The 22,296-nt window shown below is 36.1% G+C and overlaps 1 protein-coding gene across 3 annotated transcripts in view; it reads right to left on the bottom strand.

Annotated features, from left to right (window-relative positions):
- Nucleotides 1-22,296, bottom strand: part of FGF14 (fibroblast growth factor 14) — a gene marked incomplete at its 5' end in the record, with an annotated part of 408,369 nt that overhangs the window by 80,036 nt on the left and 306,037 nt on the right. For 2 of the 3 annotated variants that reach the window (XM_082073905.1, XM_082073906.1), the window contains 2 exons: nt 8,349-8,452; nt 16,936-17,046. In XM_082073905.1, the coding sequence (XP_081930031.1) occupies nt 8,349-8,452; nt 16,936-17,046 (215 nt within the window). The remainder of the gene's footprint in view (nt 1-8,348; nt 8,453-16,935; nt 17,047-22,296) is intronic. The other variant, XM_082073907.1, reaches the window with a different exon arrangement.

Genomic DNA, 22,296 nt, shown 5'->3' with positions numbered 1-22,296 from the left:
AGAGACGAATCTTTTATACAAAGCCCTATTGTGTGAGGTTGCGCAATACAATAACCTGTTAAATATACCATCCTTCTTTTGCAGCTCAATCTTAAGGACCAAACATTCTACAGAATTGTGTTTCAACAGCAAAATGATTAAAACTCATATATTTGAGTCCACATCATTTATTATAGGATAGGTTGAGTGCCTTACCAAGCTCCCTGAAGTTATAGGATGCTTGCATAATTTTCTTTAAGTAAATATGTAAATAAAACATTTTTTTGGTGTTAGCATTATGGGATATTAATTGAGTATTCTGATACAGTTAGTTAAAAGTTTAAGAGAAATTATTAAAAATTAACAAAATATCTATTTTACTATTTCATTTCTGCAAGATAATACTTAACTTTACTTGCATAACGAAAGCAGATTTTTGCCTGACTAAAGCCATTCTTCAGCTCACCAGCAATTATTTTTGAAAACAAACTTTATATTTAAATAGTTCATTTCTGCTCATCTGTCTTGGTATCTAACCATATATCTTTTGGAAATACCCTGAATAACAGAAGCTGCTATGCAACTACAGCATCGATAGACAGTACCATGTGTCTAATTGTTGTTGTTCTAGTCCACACATGGTTAATTTTTGTTTATTACCTAGAAAACTTGAAAACAGAGTGAGAAGTCTTCTTTACATCATAAGAACCAAATTTATTATGAATGGAATTAAAATTTAGGATAAAATCCATCTACAATTGTCTTCGATATTTTGAATATTCATTAACCAGTAATGGAAAGAATCAGTAGGATTTTGTTTTGGAAAGAAGTTTTTGATAACTGTCTAAAATTTGAGAGATTACAAATCTTTGGTAGCTACTTTTCATACTTTGATTCAATGGATGAGTAAGATTGAATAGTAATGAAAATTAGAACTTTCAAGCATGATCCTTTTGCTTGAGAAATGACAATTACCAGGAAAGTAAAAGAGTAGAAGACAAGAGGGGTATTGGAAGACTTTACAATACATAGTGAGACAGCATTCAACATTTAGGGTAACAGAGAACACCAAATATCTAAGAACAACAAAGTTGGGAATAAAGAAACATCCAGAAAAGCGTAGTTGTATTTATGCAACGAAACAAACACTGGCCAAAAATACAGGGAGGTTACCATGAGAGACAGAAATGCCAGAAGCAGAGATTTGACAGACTAGATTAAACTGCTGGTACATCAAGCCTGTGCTCAGCCTTTGGCTGTGACCATCATCCAACAGTTCAGAGGCAAACCTCCTTCAGCATAGCTACAGTAAGCGATGCTGTACATTGAGGAAAGCTTTCCTCTTGATCCCCGTGGCAATCATCTTACTTCCTGAAGCATGAGATTAGATCACCTCATTTTAGCATACCTACCTACAGTTGCTCGTCCTTGTCATACAATTATTAGTTGAAAAAATATCCAACTGCAGCTGCTGACTCTGTGATCTTTCATGCTTTGATGAGAAGTTTGGAAGAGTAGTTTTCTAACCCTGATGCATTTATGTACATTTCTGTAATCTTAGGGGGAGAGAACACAAAAAATCAAGAGATATTTTGCATGTACATATAAGAGATAAGCACCAGAAAGGAAAAGAAATATTTTAAGCAAATATGAAAGTGTTACTTACAGATAAAAAATTTGAATGTGGACATTAGTGAACCAAACAGGACACTCAGGCTTAAGTGGCAAGAAACATCACTGCAAGTTTTGAGTCAAATTCTGTTATTAACTCCAGTATACCATTTAGATGGCAGGAGGGTGAATCAGCTGTCACAGGTGAAGAAACCATGCTAAAATACTGTGTAGTATTCGTTATCTTTTTGTATATTCAAGGTAGTGTATTTCTTTAAATAGTATCAGTTATGAACTATAATTCAAATAGTAGCTATTTCTGCATGTGAAAGACTCAGAGGTATTAGCAAATGCAAACATCAGACTCAAACAATGGTGATATCATCATAAACATTTCTACAATGATATCATCCTAGAGTTTTCGACAATTATGTTCTGCTCAACTGTGCTATTTTCCCACTTTCTTAAATCCCTGCTTATCAGAATCTTCTCATGTTAGCCTCATTCCATTTACCTCTTTCCTTCACGCTTCTCTCCTGCCCTATCAAATTCTCATGTGTCTGTTCATGCCTCCTTTCTCCCTTATCTTGTGTGTGAAAACACTGGCTTCAGCACATCCAATCAAAATTGTACTAAAAACCTAACCCACTGAAAAAATCATGGACTTAGTAAATTTGTATACCCCTTTTCTGCTATACTCTGTAGCAGGGACATCTGGCACTATTTTGTACAATACAGCAGGGCTATGTTATCAGTTGTTCCTTAAGTGTCACCACAGAATAAATAAATACATTTGCAATTTTCTGTATTTATTTTCGGCAAGCAACTTGAGAGACAAATTATCTACCTCCAAACACAGATATAAATGAGTATAAACCATGCAGATGTTTTCCTCCTCCCTGTCAGTGTATTTCAGCTACTTCTGGAACATACTGAACTTGTTTACCTTTTGAGCAATGCAGTCCAACTTACAGAGGAACGCAGCCCTGAAATGTGTGATTTACTTCCCTCTCAAACAAACTGTTGTTATATGAAGCAAATATTGGTCACCTTCCAACCAATACCAAATTGAATAAAAGATAACAGCTTATGCAAAGAAGGTATTCATACATAAGAAAGCACTTCAGTGGTAAGCTCTTTGAATTAGCTGATGGAGATTGCATAAGGTCTGTGCATTTACACTCTTAAAAATATCACTGTTAACTAGTTTTCAAAAGACTTTATCGGAAGCTATGATTTTCAAATAATTAATTTCACCCATTTTTCTCTCTCTAAAGTGTGCCAGAGCAGTTCCAAGGCACAGAGTGAACTAAGGCCCTATCCCTGTCTTAGTAAAGTCTATGCTGGGAGATAAGACCATGGGAGCAAGTGAAGACCCTAAGGCATAAATCTGATATAAAGAAGAAAATAATGTTTCCTATAGATCACAATGTTATTAAAGGAGACACTGTGTTGTGCTTATATTCACAAAACCGCAAGAGCAACAAGCTTTACCATATTCAGTATACTTCTGACTCTTTTGCAGGCTGTACTGTCTGTGCTCCTATGTTCTTCCTTGAGGGTGAATTTTGTTTTCCTCAGACAGGTCAATTATGTGGTCTTAAAGAAGTGAAGGAAATACCAGCACTGGGAAGCTGCTGAAATGTCAGGAGAAACCCTCAAAGGCTTTTCTGTCAGGTGAGAGTTGCCAGAGCAGTATAACAAATACACTTCCCAGTCACAGATGTTGATGTTCTTTCTCATTCATGAAGGCTGTGACACAGACTGACACTGCCACAGAAACACAACCCCATCAACACCCTTCCAACACCCTCGACGCTGTGTACGATGGCAGATCAAACACAAACCCACATCTTACAAGAAGATTATTCTGTAAATGGTAGTGTGCCATCTCTAATTCTGAAATACTCTTCTAAAAAGCTCATAAGACCTCCCATAAATGTAGCCATGTCTCTCCATTACTCTCTACGCACTCCCAACGAGGTTCCCACTGCCCCATCCCCAGACAAGGAGCTCTGGAGCTGCAGCACACAACTCCAGTCATGCACCATGCTGAGGTGACCAGGCAGTTTAAACCTGGTCTTGCAAGCTCAATCATTTTTTAAAGCACCACTGTAGCTCAACAGCTTTACTAAGAAACCATGCAGTGGGTTGCTGTGACTTTAATATCTGCTGCTGTCGATACCACTGGCATAGTCTTCTCCTTCTGGTTTTGTCCACATCTTAGCTCTCAGTGAAAACTGACAGAAGAAATGGTTAAAAATGAAATACAAAGAAGAAAGCACAAGCAGGTAAAGATGCTTTAGAGTGAGGAATTTTTTCTTTTTCACATTTTAGTTTTTCTCTTTTTTTCTTATTCCGATAGCCACCCTGCTAAACTGCTCCTAAGATAAAAAACCCAACCCAGTAGCCCAGATATATCAACTAACTCTTGAGAGAAATTAATTGATATAATCCAAGAAGACTCTCATAGGAAAATGAGAATCATAAAATGGACTAGCATAAGTTTTACCTCTGAGTTCATCCTGTTATGGTAATAGAAAACTGTAGAAGCAAAACAAGAAGCTGCAGCTGCCCTGAAAGTTGAACTAATGAACCCTTCACAAAGTGAGCTGCCTCAAATTAGCATCAAAACCAACAAAAGCCTCTGCCATGTCCTGCATTGCCATACTCCTGCTGCAGGCAATACCTGTTCCCCATGGAGAATCCCTGTGGCTGTGCTCATTTTTCCAGTACATGGAGCCAGTTTCACTCCTTTTGATTTCGACAAGATCAGCCCTGGAAGTAAAACCTTATCTTACCCACCCTTTACAAAGACAAGAGGGCATATTTTTGGACTTCAGCATATAAAGTCCATAACCATTACATAAAAAATCTTGCTGGTAACTGAGATGGTTCTTTACGGAAAAATCCAGCTCCTCCAACCAGCTTTCACAGGGATGAAGTCGGTCCTAAATACTGAATTATTTACAGTTCATTAATCCACTTAAAATAAATTTCAACTCAGTTTTATAGTTATCATTGCTTACTAACACACACTTAAAATTGGGAAGCTGTAGCTAAATAAATATATCCCAATCATGTCCGGATATATATGGATATACATACATAAGTATGGGTATACTTACACACACAGACAGAGTCTGATGCAATAAACCAAAACATAAAAAAAGGGTGAGCCTCATGGATAACTTTTAAGTGGGCTAACCCTTAAAGATGCAAGGAAAAAAAACTGAACACAAAAAGGTTCTTGTTCTCCTATTTCGTATGATAGAAAATAACAAATCTTAGTATTTCAATAATTACTTTAAATACATTGAAAAATCAGGTTACAATTTTGAAAAGGTATTTTCTCTCAGGAATTCTGCAAAGCTGTATCAAACTCAAAAGATTTTGCTTCTCCTTTATTTGAAAAGGCTTTGATGTATGTATTAGGGACCCTGATGTGACTGATCCCCAAAGAACAGAATACAAACCTCAGTTGCTGCAGCAGGCAAAATAGGTATGAAAAGCTCATAAGACTGACTTTTCTACATGATTTGCTGTCTTTCTATTTGTGTTCCAAGAAACAAATACTTCTATAACACTCTTCTATTATATTTCTGCACTTTTTTTCATAGTTCTAATTTTGTGAATTAGCTGAAAAAACCCTAAATATGGCATAAAAAATAAGTAAAAAAACCAAGAGACTCTCAAATTGACACAACCAACCATTTTAAAAAAGTTGTTTTAAAAAAAAAACAAACAACAAAACAACAAAGCAAGAAAATAATGCAAATCTGCATTTGATAACCTGTATGTAAAACTGGTCTGTCACTGTATCTTCATTTTTCTCTCACCAAATAGTTCATATCAGAGAAAGCAGGTTCATACATAATAACTTTCCTGTCAGTGCTGTTGCTTAATTAGTCAACATCATGTGAAACTTATGATAAAAATAATTGAATTGAGGTCTTCAGTCTCTGAAGAGAGGAATCAACATGTAGGATATTCTCACAAGCTATGGTTTCATATACTGTGAATGGAAAAAGGATCACTGTGGTATTGTGCAGAGAAGGACTATACAGGACTTCATTCTCAACTAAGACTAAATCTTACTTAGTCAATAGTGCATGCTTCCATTTTTTAAAAAATGTTTATAAAAATTGGTAATATATCTAAATATATCTGAATTTTAACTAACATTCCCATTGTGTGGCACTTTTTTTTGAGGATGACAGCTGGTGCACAAAACTTAGAAATCTTTTTTGTCCCATCCGCCCCTGAATACACAAGGAAAAAACATATATGACATGTAATATACAACTTCTGCATTGCAGGTGCAGAAGATACACAACAGTGACAGAGAGTCAAAGAAATCCACCAACAAGACAGTAATAGAAAGTAATTGGTTAAAAATATATTTTTTCTATAAATGACAGTATTTAAAATATTGTGCACACAGTATTTCTTCATCTTGATCCTCAGGGAGAAGACAGACTTCTCTCTGATGCTTTGTCTTCTTATTTTCAAATGCATTAGTCTTTAAGCTGAAAGCAGGATATTGCTAAGACAAAAATATATTGTCAATGTTTTCAATATATTAATATGAAATAATAGGAGCCGTATTACAGCACCAATGTTTTGAAATCACTACCTTTAAATTTTCATTAGATTACAAAATATTGCAACTGTTCAACTTGACAAAAGTGTAAGTTTAAAATCATTTCATAGACATATCAAAACTAAAGGCTTCCACTCAGTTTTCTAATGTGTCACTTTATCACTTAATGAACCACTCATCTTTCACTCTCCACACAAGGAAGAGTAAGGAATACATTCCAAAGATATTTGTTTCCTTACCAGTGATAGATTAAGATACTCTCCAAAGAAAATTTTAACTGAAATACCCTCAAAACGTAACAACATTCACAGAACAAAATTCATAAGTGCTTAACAAGTCACCAGGAACTACAGAAATATATGAAGTCCAAAAACTTGCTATTAGTGGCAATGAAGAGTACGCAATCCTGCAAAACATTGAACATGTGGATTACATTTTACTTTTACATAATCTTTTATTTATATCCATGAGACTGATCACAACCTAAGTAATCTGTGTTGCTCAACAAGAAGATGCAAGAAAAAAGCAATTCAGATTCCCACTGGCATGGCAGAAATATCTTGTTATACCTGAGGATGTTCTAAGGGTCAGCTTCACATCTTTTCAAAGTTGGGATCCAGCCAGCTCTTCTTATCTTGCCTTGTACTTTCTACTCCTTTCCCTTCCCCAGATGACAACATTCATTCAACTTGGACCATTTGCAGAAGAATACATAAAAACAGTGGCTGCCAGAATTTGCTCATGCAGAGTCCCTCCCTGTGCAGAATCTCTTGGCAGGAAGGTGGTACCTTTTCTGAAATTTGTATTGCTTTCTGAAGGACTGAGAACTCACTTCAGAAGCAGCGCTGGGCAACAATGTACTCTTAACTGTACCAACACATACTGTTCATGTCATCATATTGAAATGAACTCCCCACATGAAGTGATGGAACTAGGAAGTCAGGAATGAATTTTCTCTAACAGATACAGATTTTTTCTTCTAGTTTTCTTCCTTCTGACAGCAAGTATTGCATTTTTTCCTGTGATAGATTTTTTTTTTATTTTAAACAGAAAAATATTTTAGATCACACTGCTGGAGCTTATGAGGAAGAATTTTCTCTTTGTCTTGACATTGACATTCAAGATTAGTTCAATTTTTTCTTCCTAATTATCTTTTCCAAGGCAATTGTATATTTGAAACAAACAGAACACTTTCCCTCAGGGCATCAGAAACTTAATCTGTCCAATTTCTTTTCAATGGACACTGAAAACAAAGCAGTGCATTATAACTCAATAGGGAATTAAGATCTATGTGACGTAAAAATGGAAAAAAGCACTATATAAATAAATTCAGCATAGACAGCAATAAAAATAAAGTAATAAAAAATCCTTTAAGCCACCTTGTTAATACCTGACAGAACTGTCTGTTCATATTAAAGTCTGTTTGCCTTTCAAAGGAGGTTAAGACACTGAATTCACACAAAACTGAGAATTTTTATATTCACAACAACACATTGAGCGATTAGCATTAAATCATTTCGAATACTTTAAACAATCTAAGGACTTTCCAATCACTTTATCCAGCAGCCTTCTTTGTGACTCAAAATATTTTTTCTTAAACTTTGATCATTCTACAAAGATATAGTCTCTCACAGGACTCTTTATTTTCCTGATATCTGAAATAAAAAAAATCAATGATGCTAAGCATACAATTGCAAGACTATGGTGATAAATTCTAACGCTGTTAATGACTTTCTAGATGGAAGTTACACTTATAAGTCTTGTCAATAAAAGTAATTGCTGGGGCAGCTTTTGGATTCTAATCAACAAGTCACTAAGAAGACTGGTGTTTATGTAAAAATTCTGGATAATTTAATTGAAAATAATAATCTTTGTGGTGTATTGCACTTCACCACTATAGTGCACTAGAAAAAGAGCTCTCCAGAATGTTTTTTGTTAGGACTGCTAACATGCACACTTTCAAACATAGTACACAGTAATTTCTACTGTATCCCATTTATAGATATGCCACACAAATACATGGGGACATAGGTGTAATATATGTATATACATATATAGACATTATAGAACTTCTTAAAAGTGAATATTTGTCTCATTCCTCTGTAGATTTCAACCTCAGCTGTGCCTCTGAAACAGAGCTCAGAAAGGTACTTACTGATGTGTAGAGGAAACCTTCTCCATTTAGGGCTATATACAACCCAGTCTTTACACCCTGGATAGCAACAACTCGAAGACCCACTGGTATAAGGTTGAATAATGCTGTGAAGAAAAAACATGAACAGATATGAATATGTTGTGGTTATTGCAGTTATCTAATAAACATCATTAGTAAAAAAGAAAGAAAACTACACCCGGTCTATTTTTTTTTTAATTTTAAAATTAAATTAATTCATAAAATCTTGCTTCTGTTAAAGTTAATCCTTAAAATTAAAGTGACAGCAATAAGTCCTGCGATAGTGTAATATTTGGCACAAGTGCTAACTAGCAAACACAAAGCACAGGAGACTGGACTGTAATCATTTATGCAGCACTGCAGACATGAGTATCTCAGGCAATCTGAAAAGAAAGAGCTCAACAGTTCCTACATCAATGTAGACTGGTCATAATGGTAATATTCATGAGACATTCTAGAGAAGACATAGTGCTCTGATTCTGACAAGCAGCTTTTTATTTTCTTAGGCATTTTTTTGGTTTTGGATTAAGATGTGCTCTGACTAAAGCTTGCTTTCAAGGGGTCTGTGATTTAAAATTATATATATATATTTGCTTTTGTGAATGATATATTTGATACAAGAAGTAATACACAGGCCTCAGGTAATGGCAGAGGTTTATCCTAGTTCAGAAAAGCACCAAAATATGTGCTTGACTCTAAATGTACATAAACCCTATTAAGCTGAATATAGAATATATTTAAAGACTGAAATTCTGGGAAACAAACAAACAAAAACAGATAATAGCAGATAGATACCCTAGTACTGGTATATACATTTGTAATAATAAAAACAGCCACAGCTTTGATTAGTGTCTGAAAAAGACCAGTGTGAAGAGTGGGAGTTTACCAGCCTGACAGCAGAACAACAAAAGAAAATATGATATAAGTAGGAGACACAGATCTGTTCTTCTTCTAAAATTATGCCAGCACACACCTATACTAAGTTTACTGACTCATACTAGGAAATCAGATGCAAAGCACACATCAGGTGGTCTTGGAATAAAAGACCTGGATGAGCTAGAGTTCATGCTAAGTGTATTTCCACTGTGGATGATTGAAGGATTCACAGGTCCTTGGATGAAAACCAAAAGCGCAGCTTGGGTATTTGATATGTGCATGGAGAACTATGGTTCCACCAAGCCAAGTCTCAGGAACACAGTAACACCTACAGTGAGTTCCTCAAAATTTAGGAAGTACGTTCACAGGTGTGATCAGGATGTGTGCCCTATGAGTTTATGTGTAATCAGGATGCCAGGGGTAAAGTCCAAATCAAGAGAAGAAAGGTAATGTAATTGCAGTGGATAAATACATCTTCTCAAAGTGTGAAAACTTCTGGTTGGTCAAAAGACACAAAGCCACAGATAATGAATGATGAAGGTGATAAAATCTTTACAACTGAGAAAAAAAAATAGGTTGACTACTACAGCTTCAAGACAGAAGTGTATGGAAAAAAACCCAAACAAACCTTTCCTTCAACACTGTAATGCAGAAAAAGAATATGTAACATAAGGTCTTTTTAGGAACATACAAAGTCAATATAAAGCTGGGAATTGTTGTAGCAGAGCATTTCCTACAGCTGTAGAAAGAAAAATAAATTCAAAAGAGCTCTGGAAGAACAGAAAACAAATGTATGGGCTTACAAGTTAGAATAGAAGAAACTACATCAGACAAGAATTAGCACAAATATATAGCATTTTCATTTCTGTGGTTTCCAAAAGTCTCCATCATGCTAGAATCTTACTGGGCTATTCACTAGAAAAACAGTGGGTACAGACAAGGTTCCGTCTCTAATCTATACAAGATAAGTGTAAATCAGTGAAATATCGCACTCATGGACAAGATATCCCAAGAGTATATAGGAGAAGCACTGCATGACTTGAGGGCTTTCAAATGTGCACTATAATTCGAAAGTTTTAAAAAAAAAAAAAGTCAGCCATTAACCTCAAGTGAAATCCAGCAAAACCACTATTGTGGGTGGTAGAGGGGGAGACTGTCATAGCAAAACTCTGTTTCAAATGGCAGTTAAGTGTTTTTTCTTCTAGAAGAAATTCCAGGAGGAAAACTGGATATGAACACCCTGCTGGAGGGAGGGCAGAAGACACTGGGAAGGAAATTGAGAAGACACTGGGAAGGAAAAACAAACAATACTTGTATAAAGAAAAGAAGTGAACACAAAAGAAAATTCAGCCATGGAAAACTGTTAATGAAAACTCCAAATCATAGTGGTTTGGTCAAAATTTCTGGAACATAGATATCATTCACTCTATTACCAATAAAAATAAAGCAGCAAATATAGGAAAAAAAAAAAAAAACAACAACCTAAACTGAAAAAGAATTAGGGGCTTGTAACATGGCAGTGTTTTATTCAACCTATAAAATTACTAGAGCAGCTTATAGTTGCTGGTGAATTTAGAAAGCGTATTTTACTGCCACTAAGTTTTAATTGGAGATTGTCAGAGCTCCTGTAATTAGTCTAAGATCATAAAATTTTAGAGTGTGATCTGAAATGCTGTAATTCTGCACATACAGAATATTCAGTAACTTCCACAAAAATCTTCCAAAGTTGAGTGCAACTAGGGAGGCCAGTCTACGCTCAGTTATTGATTGATAAATGTTCAGCAATGTGCTTCATATTGAGGTCAGCAAAACATGCACCAGTAAGGCACTGCATGTGGTTTTTATGTGTTCTGAAGCTGGACAAAGGAAATGCAATTTTTCCAAAGCTGGCTGTGCAGTACTCCACTGAGCAAGACTTCTGTGCCCAGTTGCACATTTCAAACCTTGCTAGGTGTCACCTGTCCTATCCCACACTCTAGCAAGAACCTGCCTTGAGAAAAGCAGAAAGCCTTTCAGAGTTTTCTGACATTTCAGGAGTGCACAGCCAAAGCTATGCCTGTACTCGAGGGGCATGTGAAAAAGAACCATGCTTCCAGATTCCCTCTATCTTTAAGACACTGATCCAAAACCAAGTGGGCAGAGAGGTCCCTGAGCATCTTTATGTACCTAAATCCAGCCCAGTGAGTCCACAGATGAGTTGAGAGATGGAGCACCCTAGAGCAGCCCAGGAAATACAATTTTGCCTGGTGTTCAGTGCTCCCATGCTGTCCACTTAAGTATAAAACCTGGCAAATCCAACTGTAAATAAGACGTGGGAACATGAGGCAAATCAAGTGACCCAATAGGCAAAACCGTTGTGAGTAAAACCCTTTCTCCTTGTCAGCACTGAGCCTGTGCACGCTCCCTTCGCGCTGCATTGCGTGCTGGCTAAACCATGACTGCAAAGCAATTGGTTTATCTTCTTTCTCCTAAGCCTGAAAGCCTACTCCCATCACACAAAAGATCAGAAAATGGGGGTGGGAGGCACTTAACAGGAAGAATTGGCATGAAAAAGTTATTGTTTTAGGTGTCATGGAGGGGATTTGCAGGAACAAATGGGAGTTGGATTGTAATCCTCCAAAAGTTTTAGCCAAAGTTAAAGTTCAATTTTTGATAAGTAATAACTCCTTCCTTGAGCAAAACACAAAGCCACAACATTTCTTTTTCCTTTTTTTTTTTTTTTTTTTTTTTTAATGTAATACCATCACAGTCTATTAACTTGAAATCTGAAATGCCTGAAATCAGATATTTTCCTATCCTTGTGAAAGTCTATTTAGGTATGACTAACTTGCAGCTACAAGAAAATTGCCATTACAGATCACTGTTTTTCTCAAGAAGCTTGCTAGAGACCAATTGCTTAAGGCTTATAAACTTGATGTCTGTTCTGCCTGTGCACTGCCCTGGTGTCAGCTGACAAAAGTTCCCACAGCACAAAATCTGCAATCAGATCGAGGCAACTATTTAATTTATTTCCATCTGCAGGCCTACAGGCAAAAATGATGACTCCATCAGAAGATCTTTTAGATTGGCAATGAGTACAGGGAGGTTGGTATTCAGAGATCCATCCACCCATTTCTTACAAAGCAAACCCATTCTACCTGCCTGATGTTACACGAGACTTAATTAAAATGTACTTTTTAGTGTGGCTGAACATGGCCTCCATTGATCCTGTCACACTACTTAAGATTATACTGATGGGAGAAACAGGCTTATCTGACTCCCAAAGGTGATGTAAATAGATGACTAAATGCCTGTGTAATTCTTTGAAGACAAACTGCAATAAAAACCAGTGCAAAAATTCGACTGCAAGTATTTCAGTTCTGTAATCCAAATTTAACATTCAGTAATCCAAATTTAACAGCATTGCAGGTGTAGTTTTTTGATCTTCATGTGCTTTATTTCTGTCTAATTATCTCCTTTACCTTACAAGGGCACTGTGAAGATTATTTTATTAATATCTTCAAACCAAAATATGATAGTGGTAGGTACTTTAGAAAGACATTAAAAAGCTAATAATTCTATATTCAACTCGGAAGATATAAAGAGAACATTAGGAGCATACATTAAAATATTAAAATAAAGGAATGTTAAATGGTTGCATGGTTTCTTGAACAGCAACTCCACCAGGTATCAAGTGCCAGGAAGGAAGTAAAGCGTGATGCTGCATAATTAAGCTAGAGATGTGCATTGCACAGCCAAATCGAACTTGCTTGGGTAATGTTAACTTTGGCATTTATTGGTTTATGAAGTAAGGCTACAATCAGAATTGCCTCTTTTCCAAATTGATTAGTCTTCTGACTAAACCTACCCTGCATTCATGAGCCAAAAGTCTGAAGACAGACCAAAGCCTGAAAATTAGTCGTTTTGGGTGGGGAGGAGGACAGAAGGGGAATGTAAGGCTTGTTACTACAAGCACAACATGGAAATCTCTTCTATTTCTTTATAGTTTCTGTGCAGTAGCTTGTTTTTCCTAATTCATAGTGATGAGGCCCATGGACAACACTGAGGCAAGTTCCATTCACATCAAATAATGCTGAAAACTGCTGTAAATAAGTAAATCCAGGAACATTTGAGCTGGAGAGGGACAACTACACTGAGCAGGACCTCAGTAACCAAGCCTACAGCTTTAACTACAGTCATTCCTGCTTTCACTATGAGCAAGCTACAAAAACAAACCAGAAACTGTAAGGCATTAGAGGAAGGAAAAAGAGAAAACCAGCTAAAAGAAGAAGAACAATGTAATAAAACATCTTTCCACATGTCATTGAAAGTTTGGCAAAAAAATACACTGTACATACAAGATGGTTTAAGCTAAGCACCTTAGTCTGGTGATGTGATTTATGGAAATTCAGCACCATTAACCAATAGGTGCATTAAGTCATACTCTGTCACAAAACATCACTGACTAAGAAAAGATAGAAAAAGAAATTACAACAATGAACTGAAATCTATCAGTCTATTTAGGTTGGATTCTAATAGCATGGCCACCAACATGAGCGGATGAATGTACGTTCAGGGATGCAATTACAAGCAGTCACATCTTTCTTCCTTTTTCATTCAAGGGTTTGTGCACAACAATACATTAAAAATCTTGCCATCTCTCTCTGCAGACTCTAGTCTTCACTCAACTGAAGGCAAGCCAGGACAACGTCTTGCACAATAGCAGCTGACCCAAACTACTGGTAAAACTTATTTTGACTTCAGATAAAAGCAAGAAGTCACATTAAAGAGACTACAGATTAACTTCAAAGACAAAAAATGGGTGTGAACAGAACGACTCAATTTGAACAGGCCACATCTTAGTCTTGATTTGTACCACCTTTCTGTAACACTGTAACTTCAATAGTGTGTAACATGTTCATTGACACACATATGAGTACAAAATTATACCTGCATTTTGAGGGAATTTTGACTTCAAACACTCCTCTAACTGCTTGACACAGAATAAATTGCAACCACACAAAAGTACCAGCATAACTAAGCTTCAAATAGTTTCCTTGCTGGAGACACAAATGAAACCTCTTTTCTGTCCTTTGCTACATGCTCACTCTGGCTTCTCCAACACCCGGCTACTCAGATGGTCAGTGCATGAGGAGGACACTCACAGGTTTCAGGGACAGTGAATAGTGGAGAAACAGCTGGAACGCTGGCAGAGATGCACGCCCTTTGGCAGTCTGCATTTCCTCCATTTTTATGAAACACACTTCAAATGGAAGTCATCCTCACTGTCCAGGTAAGTGTATCTGTTCTATTGACAGCTAATATATATCCATCCCTTCAGCCACTGGGCACCTTAAATAGGCAGCCTGGAAGCTCCGTGGTCAGAAGCAGAATTTTCCCCCTCTGACAGCTGCAAAAACTTATTTACGGGTAAGCCTCAGACAGAAATTATCATGATAAGGAGCTCACAGAATAAAAGATCAAAGTACTCAGAATTCTATCCATGAGAAAATTATTGTTTTAAAGTAAAGGAGAAAAGGAAAAACAAAATATGTTGCAATAAAGAAAAGCAATAGGAAACAAAAAGTTCATCAGGAAATGAAAAGAAACAGAGTGGAAAGGGAAAAGAACTGAGTAGATACACTGACAGAACAAAAGAAATAGACTCATATTCATATATTCATGAATATACCAAATGGTTCAATCTTTTCATCTCTTAATATAGTGTCGATACATATACACTAGCAAAATTTAAGGTGGAGATTTTATGCTTTCCTGGCACACACATTAATTTTATATCTTTATGGTCTAAACTGTCTTTACTAAACAATATTGTAAAATTGGACAAGTGAACAAACAAATAGTGAATCACACCAGTTAAAGAAAAACCCCTTTATGGCAAGAACTCATTTTAGCCTAAAAATCATGTTGAAATAAACCATAACATTATCTAACAATATTTATCCAAAAAATGCAATACTGCTATCTGGTATTTGGTTGAGCTTGGACAAGTTCTACATTTCAAAACATTTATAATATTGAATATTTATTCTGCATTTTGGAGCAACAGGAATAAGAGAGATGGGTAGACAGATGGAAATCCAGAAAGGCAGGGAAGAAGGGAGAAAAAGGGAAAATGGCATAGTAAGCAGGAAAATTAAAAAAATATAAAGCTGACAACAGCAAAAAGAGGAAAATAAGGGGAAAATAAGGCCCTATAGTCTAGTTTTGCAGATTCAAAATCCATAGAGTTCTAAGATTAAAACATACAAACAAACCAACCAACCAACAACAACAAAACAAGCAAAACAACCCCAGAAATAACATTAAAACATTCCAAAATTGTTGCAGTCATACACACTTCCTCACTGAAGCTGAAAATAAGAGACACATGGGCAGAGAGAGGAGGAGAGGTGAGAGAGATTTACACTTGCACGCTAAGACACATTTCTTGGACTTCATATTGGCAAAGCTTCTATAAAAAGCAATAACAATCTTGTCTGTACAAGGTGTTAGTATCTAGTCCAGTACAGAAGTGGGCATGAGAGATGGACACACTGAGGGAAGGAAAGAAACAAGGAATGGGGGAAGAAGAAAAACACTTTGAAAACAAGCAGAGAAATACACATCAAAATAGATTAATAATTTTTTTCTCTCCATTCTAAAAAAAAAAGAACAATAAAAGATGACCATGTTATCTGTTGATGAAATGTGTTAAAAAATATAGTCATGCATTAAGAGATAAAACAGGGACCTAACCAAAGTAAAGCAGAAACCTCAAATCCCTTAATTTCTATAACCTATTTTCAACACTGTTGAGAAAACTAAAGGCTCATTTATATATGCGTAATAATAAGTCTTTTGTATTAAAAATGCTTAGAATAGACCTCAGGATCACACAGAAATACATCACTTAAATATGTCATTATCATTAAAATAAACAAACCATAAATGTTCTCTGCTAAACAGAAAATTAAAAATCATCTCTCTCTACAGTGAGAATAGGTTTGCTTAGTTAACATTTGCAGCTGAGGTTATTGAACATATATATGCTCATTGAATGAAAATATGTGGCAGTATTATAGGAAAAGAACACCAAAGCAGCGACCCACACAGCCTTTCAAGACCACTTTTATTTGAAGTATTTTTGAAAACTGCCACTGTTGCAGTCCCTACACTGGCAGAGATTCTCTTAAAATCATTGGAACTCTTGCTGGTATAGGGACTGTAGGATCTTTAGCCCCAATTCAGCAAGGTATTTTAGCATGTGTTTTAAGCAGGACTTTGACAGTTAGACATACACTTATTTGCTTTGCTGAATCAGGGCCTATATGATCAGATTTTTCAAGGAATTTTTTTTTTCTACCTATTTTTTTTTTAATTTTAATATTAGAAATTTTATGTTAAATAAATAGCTTTTATAAAAAAAAATTAATATACTTTTACCATTTTTATAAAATTACCAGAAGACAACCATTGGCCTAAATATCTCACCCCTGAGGTCCATTGGCACTTACGCCTTCCCCTTCAAGAGGGAATACATTTAGGCCAACGTCCTGCATGAGCCGTGCTGGCGGTCATTAGGCTTCAAATAGACAGAACCCTCCTCCTTTCAACCAAACACATTCAGAAACCCTCGAAAGGCATTAACACTGTGTCTGCGCGATGCAATCTGCGTGTGCAATTAAGACATTCCCCTGGGGCAGTCACTTACTAGAATTACTGCTGTCATCCTTGGTTCCATCGAGACTTCCATCGGGGTGCATTTGCAAGTAGTAGCCTTGCCTGCAATATAACCTGGTCACTATACCCTTGAGCTGGGGATCTGAAAGACAAACATATTTTGTCACTAGCCTCAAAACTTTTTCCAAGAGTTATCCCTACTTCTCTCACTGTAGGAGGAAGTTTGGTGAAGTAGCATTGCTGTCTTAAAAGTAAGTACTATGACAGGATGGGTCCTAATGGAGTAAAATCTCACCACAGAGTATTATTAGGCCAGTTACATGTCCTGTTCTCTGCTTCCAACATCCTTCATTACAATTGACACAGGTAAAGCACAGAAAAAAAGAACATCCCAAATACCCATAGTTGTAAGATTTAAACCAGATTAAGCCCTGCAAAATATTCTAGACTTCAGCAACAAGTAAAGAGCCTTACAGAAACTAACAAAACTTCTAAAAAACCCTACTCATTTCATACATGTTAGTAACTTACTATACTTTACATAACTTTTAAGGACACTTGGAGGAAAAGGTCTATCTCCTTTCACTCTCTGGTGTAATATTTTGTATCAATCCCACATGAAGAGTTCCCAAAGTATTTTACCAATCTAGAAAGAGATACAATTCACCTGTCCTCCCCCACCCCCCAGGGTATAACATCCACAGTCAGGGAAAGACATACCTCCCTCAACAGAGGAAAATACCCAAAAAAAACCTTAGGAAGCTAAAAGTATATGGGAAATTCAGGTAGCTGAACAGTTAAGGTCCTCTGTTTAATACTCTGCATTTATGAAAATTGCCAGGAGTTGGGCAGGGCCTGCTAAGCCACAACTTTATGATTCATCTCAAGGATGGTGCCTTAGCAAATCACAAATTAAGCTGCTGCAGAACTGGCTCAGTGCTGAGGAAGCGGACAATCCATCTTAAAAAATATCAACAGCACTACCTCTGTGTGATATTGGTATTAATATTGTTAAACATCAACTATTAGGCCCAGCTCCAGGCAGCCACTACATAAACTTCTGGGGATGCTGGCATTAAAAGCATCTATGTTGTATCAAGCTTAGCTCTGCAATAATGAATTAAGATCATAAAAACTTCGAGTTAGATATGTAATAAAAGGAACTGGTGAACTTCTAAGGAAGACATAAATGATTTCCATGCAACCCTGTGGCCACAATATAAAATCCTCCTTGAATTCATGTATAATTGCTCTCACAATCAATCATGCTGAGTTACTTACAGTATCCTAAGGGGAGGTGAAAATAAACACTAATAAAAAAAAACCTGCCTGTGAATGGAATGCTCTGAAGTCTTCTATAGAGGGTCAGTTCCATGGAATTATTATGAAAAGTTTTTCTCGAATATCTAAATTACTAAGTCATATTAATCAATAAACCCATCTATATTAAAACCATAAGATTAAACTGTAAATATAATAAAAACTGTTACTATAAATATTAACACTGTAAGACTTTTGAGACATGGAGATAAATAAACATTTGATGATCAACATGTAAGTACATTGCGACGTTTTTCTTTTAACTGGAGTTTTTTTCTGTGAATTTTTACATTAGCAAAATTTTCTCTGTCTATATATAAGAATATTCAGCAACAAATATTTTTTAAATTCATAAACAGAATAAACTGTATGTTCTTTGAATGTACTGTCTCAATCAACTTCATCAGGCAACTCAAAAGTATTCTCATGATTTAAAAGTGAGTTCCTCTTAGGCACTATTCCTATCAACTCATGTTTTCAATGTGCACTTCCAAACTGACAATTTTAAACAGACTTGCTTTACACATATTAAAATAATTTATTAAAAACAAAACAAAAAAACCCCACCAAGTATTATTAAAAGTAGAGCTTTAAAAAGTATTTAGAGAAAAAATATCAGTATTTTGAAAAACAGTTTCTACACCCAAAGAATCATGAACAAATGATTATTATCACTTCTAGCTCAAGAAAGTGTCATAGGAAGGTAAAGTACAGTCAACTCACTATCACCAGCTACTACTTCAAGGGAAAAATGTGAAATGTAGAAGTGACTTTCAAAGTTGTTCTTCATACTTGTTATTTCAATTTTCCTAAATTCACAAATAAAATCTACTTCTTAACAAGAAATTGCACCATCATTTGTCTATGTTTCCACTAAAAGCGTTATTTAAAGTTAACCCTGCTTTACCACCTATTCAAAACTATATCTGAATGAAAATAATTCTGTGGATAGCTATGCATTTCAGCTAGTGTTTCAGGCTGTGTGTGTTGAGACAGGATATGGATCACCCATTTATTTGTTTACTCAAGTTCAAACACAGCAAAGTAGTAACTATTACAGCATGAGACCAGAGGGTCTTAGTCATGTGTTATATCTCACTTCTATACAGTTTTAATGGTTTCATTTGTCAGAGAACTGAACAATATTGTCCCAGAACATGGCTCTTTCCCTTGAATGTTTCATTTAATCCTGGAATTTACTCCTAATAATGTGATATTAAACAATACTTTGTGTAAAGTAGATCTCTGTAGATCAATAAATGTCAAAAAGTCTTTTTCTTCCCATGAATTGTAGCAACTGAAACTTCCTTTTTCTTTTTTTTTTCCTGTGTATTATTAGAAAACTTTTTACCCACCCTCCTAAGAACATCTTTTCTGCTTTAAGTTCCTACCTGCCCATAGCAAGATTAAAACTTTTATATCTGACAAGTAATTTAATAATGCACTTTTTGCTAGTTATCAATTGTAATATTTATACCATAGCACTTCAGATCTACAAATCAAAGTAAATAACAACAAAATGTTTTAGCTGAACAGAGCTCAAAAAACTGGGGGAATTGGACAATGAGACATGATATTTCATTGATCTTAGCCAAAAAACAATCCAGATTTAGTGATGGAGTTGCATGAAATGACTCAATCCCAATGCAAGTCACAATATGCAACAGTCAAAAAGACTACTCCATACAGCCTCAAGGTAAAGATCTCCACAATGAAGCAGACAATCCTGTCAGGCAATGAATTTATCTCTTCTCCTTGCAGAAAGATAAATGACTCCTTCAGGTCCTTTTTGAGACACTTAGGGAGCAAGCAGAAAAGAGAAATCCTCTAGTCCCTGTATTACTAGTGTTTTATCTACTCATTGTTACTTAATAATATCACAGGAACAGTCTCAGCTTCAGATGTTTTACAAACAAGTTTCTCAAATCCTTCTTTATCACACACAGGAGCAACCAGCAATGCCCAGGAACACCAGCAGAAGACTGATGCTGCCTGTCCACAAGAGCCTTGGATACAATATGTTTTATACCTCCCATTGCAATGATACAGGTAGACCAACAATTACCCTCAGCCTTTACACCCCACACACACCTTTTTCTTCCCACATGAAAGAAAAAGGGAATGGCAAGAGAATACAGCAAAATAATAAACCACAAATGGACAGAGAGTAGATGACCTCACCAAAGAGTTCCCAGCGCTCATGATTTTATGATAGATATTTTGCTACTAGTTCTTTTAAAGTCTTAGCTGTCAAAGGGAGGTGGTTATGTGAAAAATACTGTTTCTATTTAATTTTAAACACTTTGACTTCAGGGAGAAAAAAGAAAAACAAAAAAACCCGACAAACAAGCAAACTTCACCATGGATCAAAATCAAAGATCACTTCAACATCTTATAATGATTTTTATTGACGTTATTTTGCACCTTGACTTGTGGTGTTGAATAGTTCAGCATGACAAGTCTGCAACGCCCCACCATGGGAAGAACTACTCTGATTTCTTATTAAAGGTTGTCACTGAATATTAAAAGAGGCTGTATTGAATGGATGAAGCAACATTTCTCAAGCCTCTTATCCACAGCAACCTGTGTGACAGCAGCCACTTGCAGCTGCTTTTATTGTTTTTTTTCCTTGTCAGTGGCGATAGCAGGATGCATGATTGCAGTTGGCATACACACTCTGTCAGTAGCTTTTCTGATGTCCTCAACAAAGGCAGAGTTTAATTAAGATGTCTTCTCTTCTCCCACGAATAGCGGCTACAAAAAAGGCTTTGGCATTAACTCATGACAGGCTACATGCAGGTCTTGCTTTAGGACAACTATGACACTTTATGTTACAAATTTAAAATATTTTCTGTTCACAAACAAAATGGTTTTAGCATCTCCTTCCCCACCTGCACAGGCTGCCAGAACAGATCTCTTTAGAAATATTATAGGTTTAAAATAAACAAGGGGAAAAACTCATTCAATAGGGGGGTTAAGGATTTTACCTTTGTCTTCAGACATAGATGAATTTCCAATGCTGAAAGAACAATAGTGAGTGTACCCATTGTATTTTGACATAATGAAAAATGAATCCTTTAGCAACCACTGGAGTTTTAATTTTTAGTTTTTACTGTAGGAGGGCTACTTTGCCTGTCATTATTTGCTTACTAAATAAAAGCCTGTTTGAGCTGACAAGCAAATGCTTAATGGTGGGTTAGTCTCATATCAACTCACATTCTCATGGAGAATAAACTGCACTATCCAGTCAATTACCATTCTGTCACAAAATAAGTTGCTCAGCAACTAAATGGAAGTCAGGATTTAGAGGTACATTCTGCTCAGATAGCATAGTATCAAACTCATGCTAACAACAGGTAACTCCAGATCCTTCATGTTTACTTGCCCTTCATTCCTTGCATTTCCTTCATGCAGTTTTTGCTTTTGGATATTTCAATCCTAAACATACGACTCATGCTCGTCCAGAATAAATCAGTCACCTTTTCTTTTTTAAGTCACCATGACTTGACTGTCAGTTCTTGCTCACTGTTGTTATGATCAGCATTTTTTAGGAATCTTATTTCTCATCTAATAAACTTTATTTGAAATATCAAAAACATTTATAACCCGTATTAGGATTACAAAAAGTCAAACCCCCACAAACCTGCAACCCCTGCATTTCTTGTGAAGCTGAGAAGCAAAATAGCCCCCAAAACAGAGTGTCTTACCCACTCCAGACCCGTCTCCCAGTTAGTTCATAAGGCCTGGGACGTGTGAAAGGCCACTTTGCCTGACTTCTTACACAAGACTACCCTGACAATAGTGTTATGTGGAGTTTTGGACTGGGATTATTGCAGTATCTCCAGCTGAAGCCACTCTGCTTTGTATAATAATCAGCTCCCAACCCACCACAAGTGGGATTAGAGCCCATCACCCAGACCACAGCTCAAGGCAGCCTCCAGCCCTTCACTGTCTTCTGCACAGAAGCCCATTGATACTTCAGATTTATGTCAGGATAGCATTCATAACTTTAAACATGTGACACCACTACTTAGTATTTTAGAAACATTTTCCACTACGCAATTCAGCTCTA

Source organism: Streptopelia decaocto (genome assembly GCF_964273445.1).
Source record: "Streptopelia decaocto genome assembly, chromosome: 1".
Taxonomy (NCBI): Eukaryota; Metazoa; Chordata; class Aves; order Columbiformes; family Columbidae; genus Streptopelia; species Streptopelia decaocto.
This window is presented reverse-complemented; position numbering and strand designations above follow the sequence as displayed.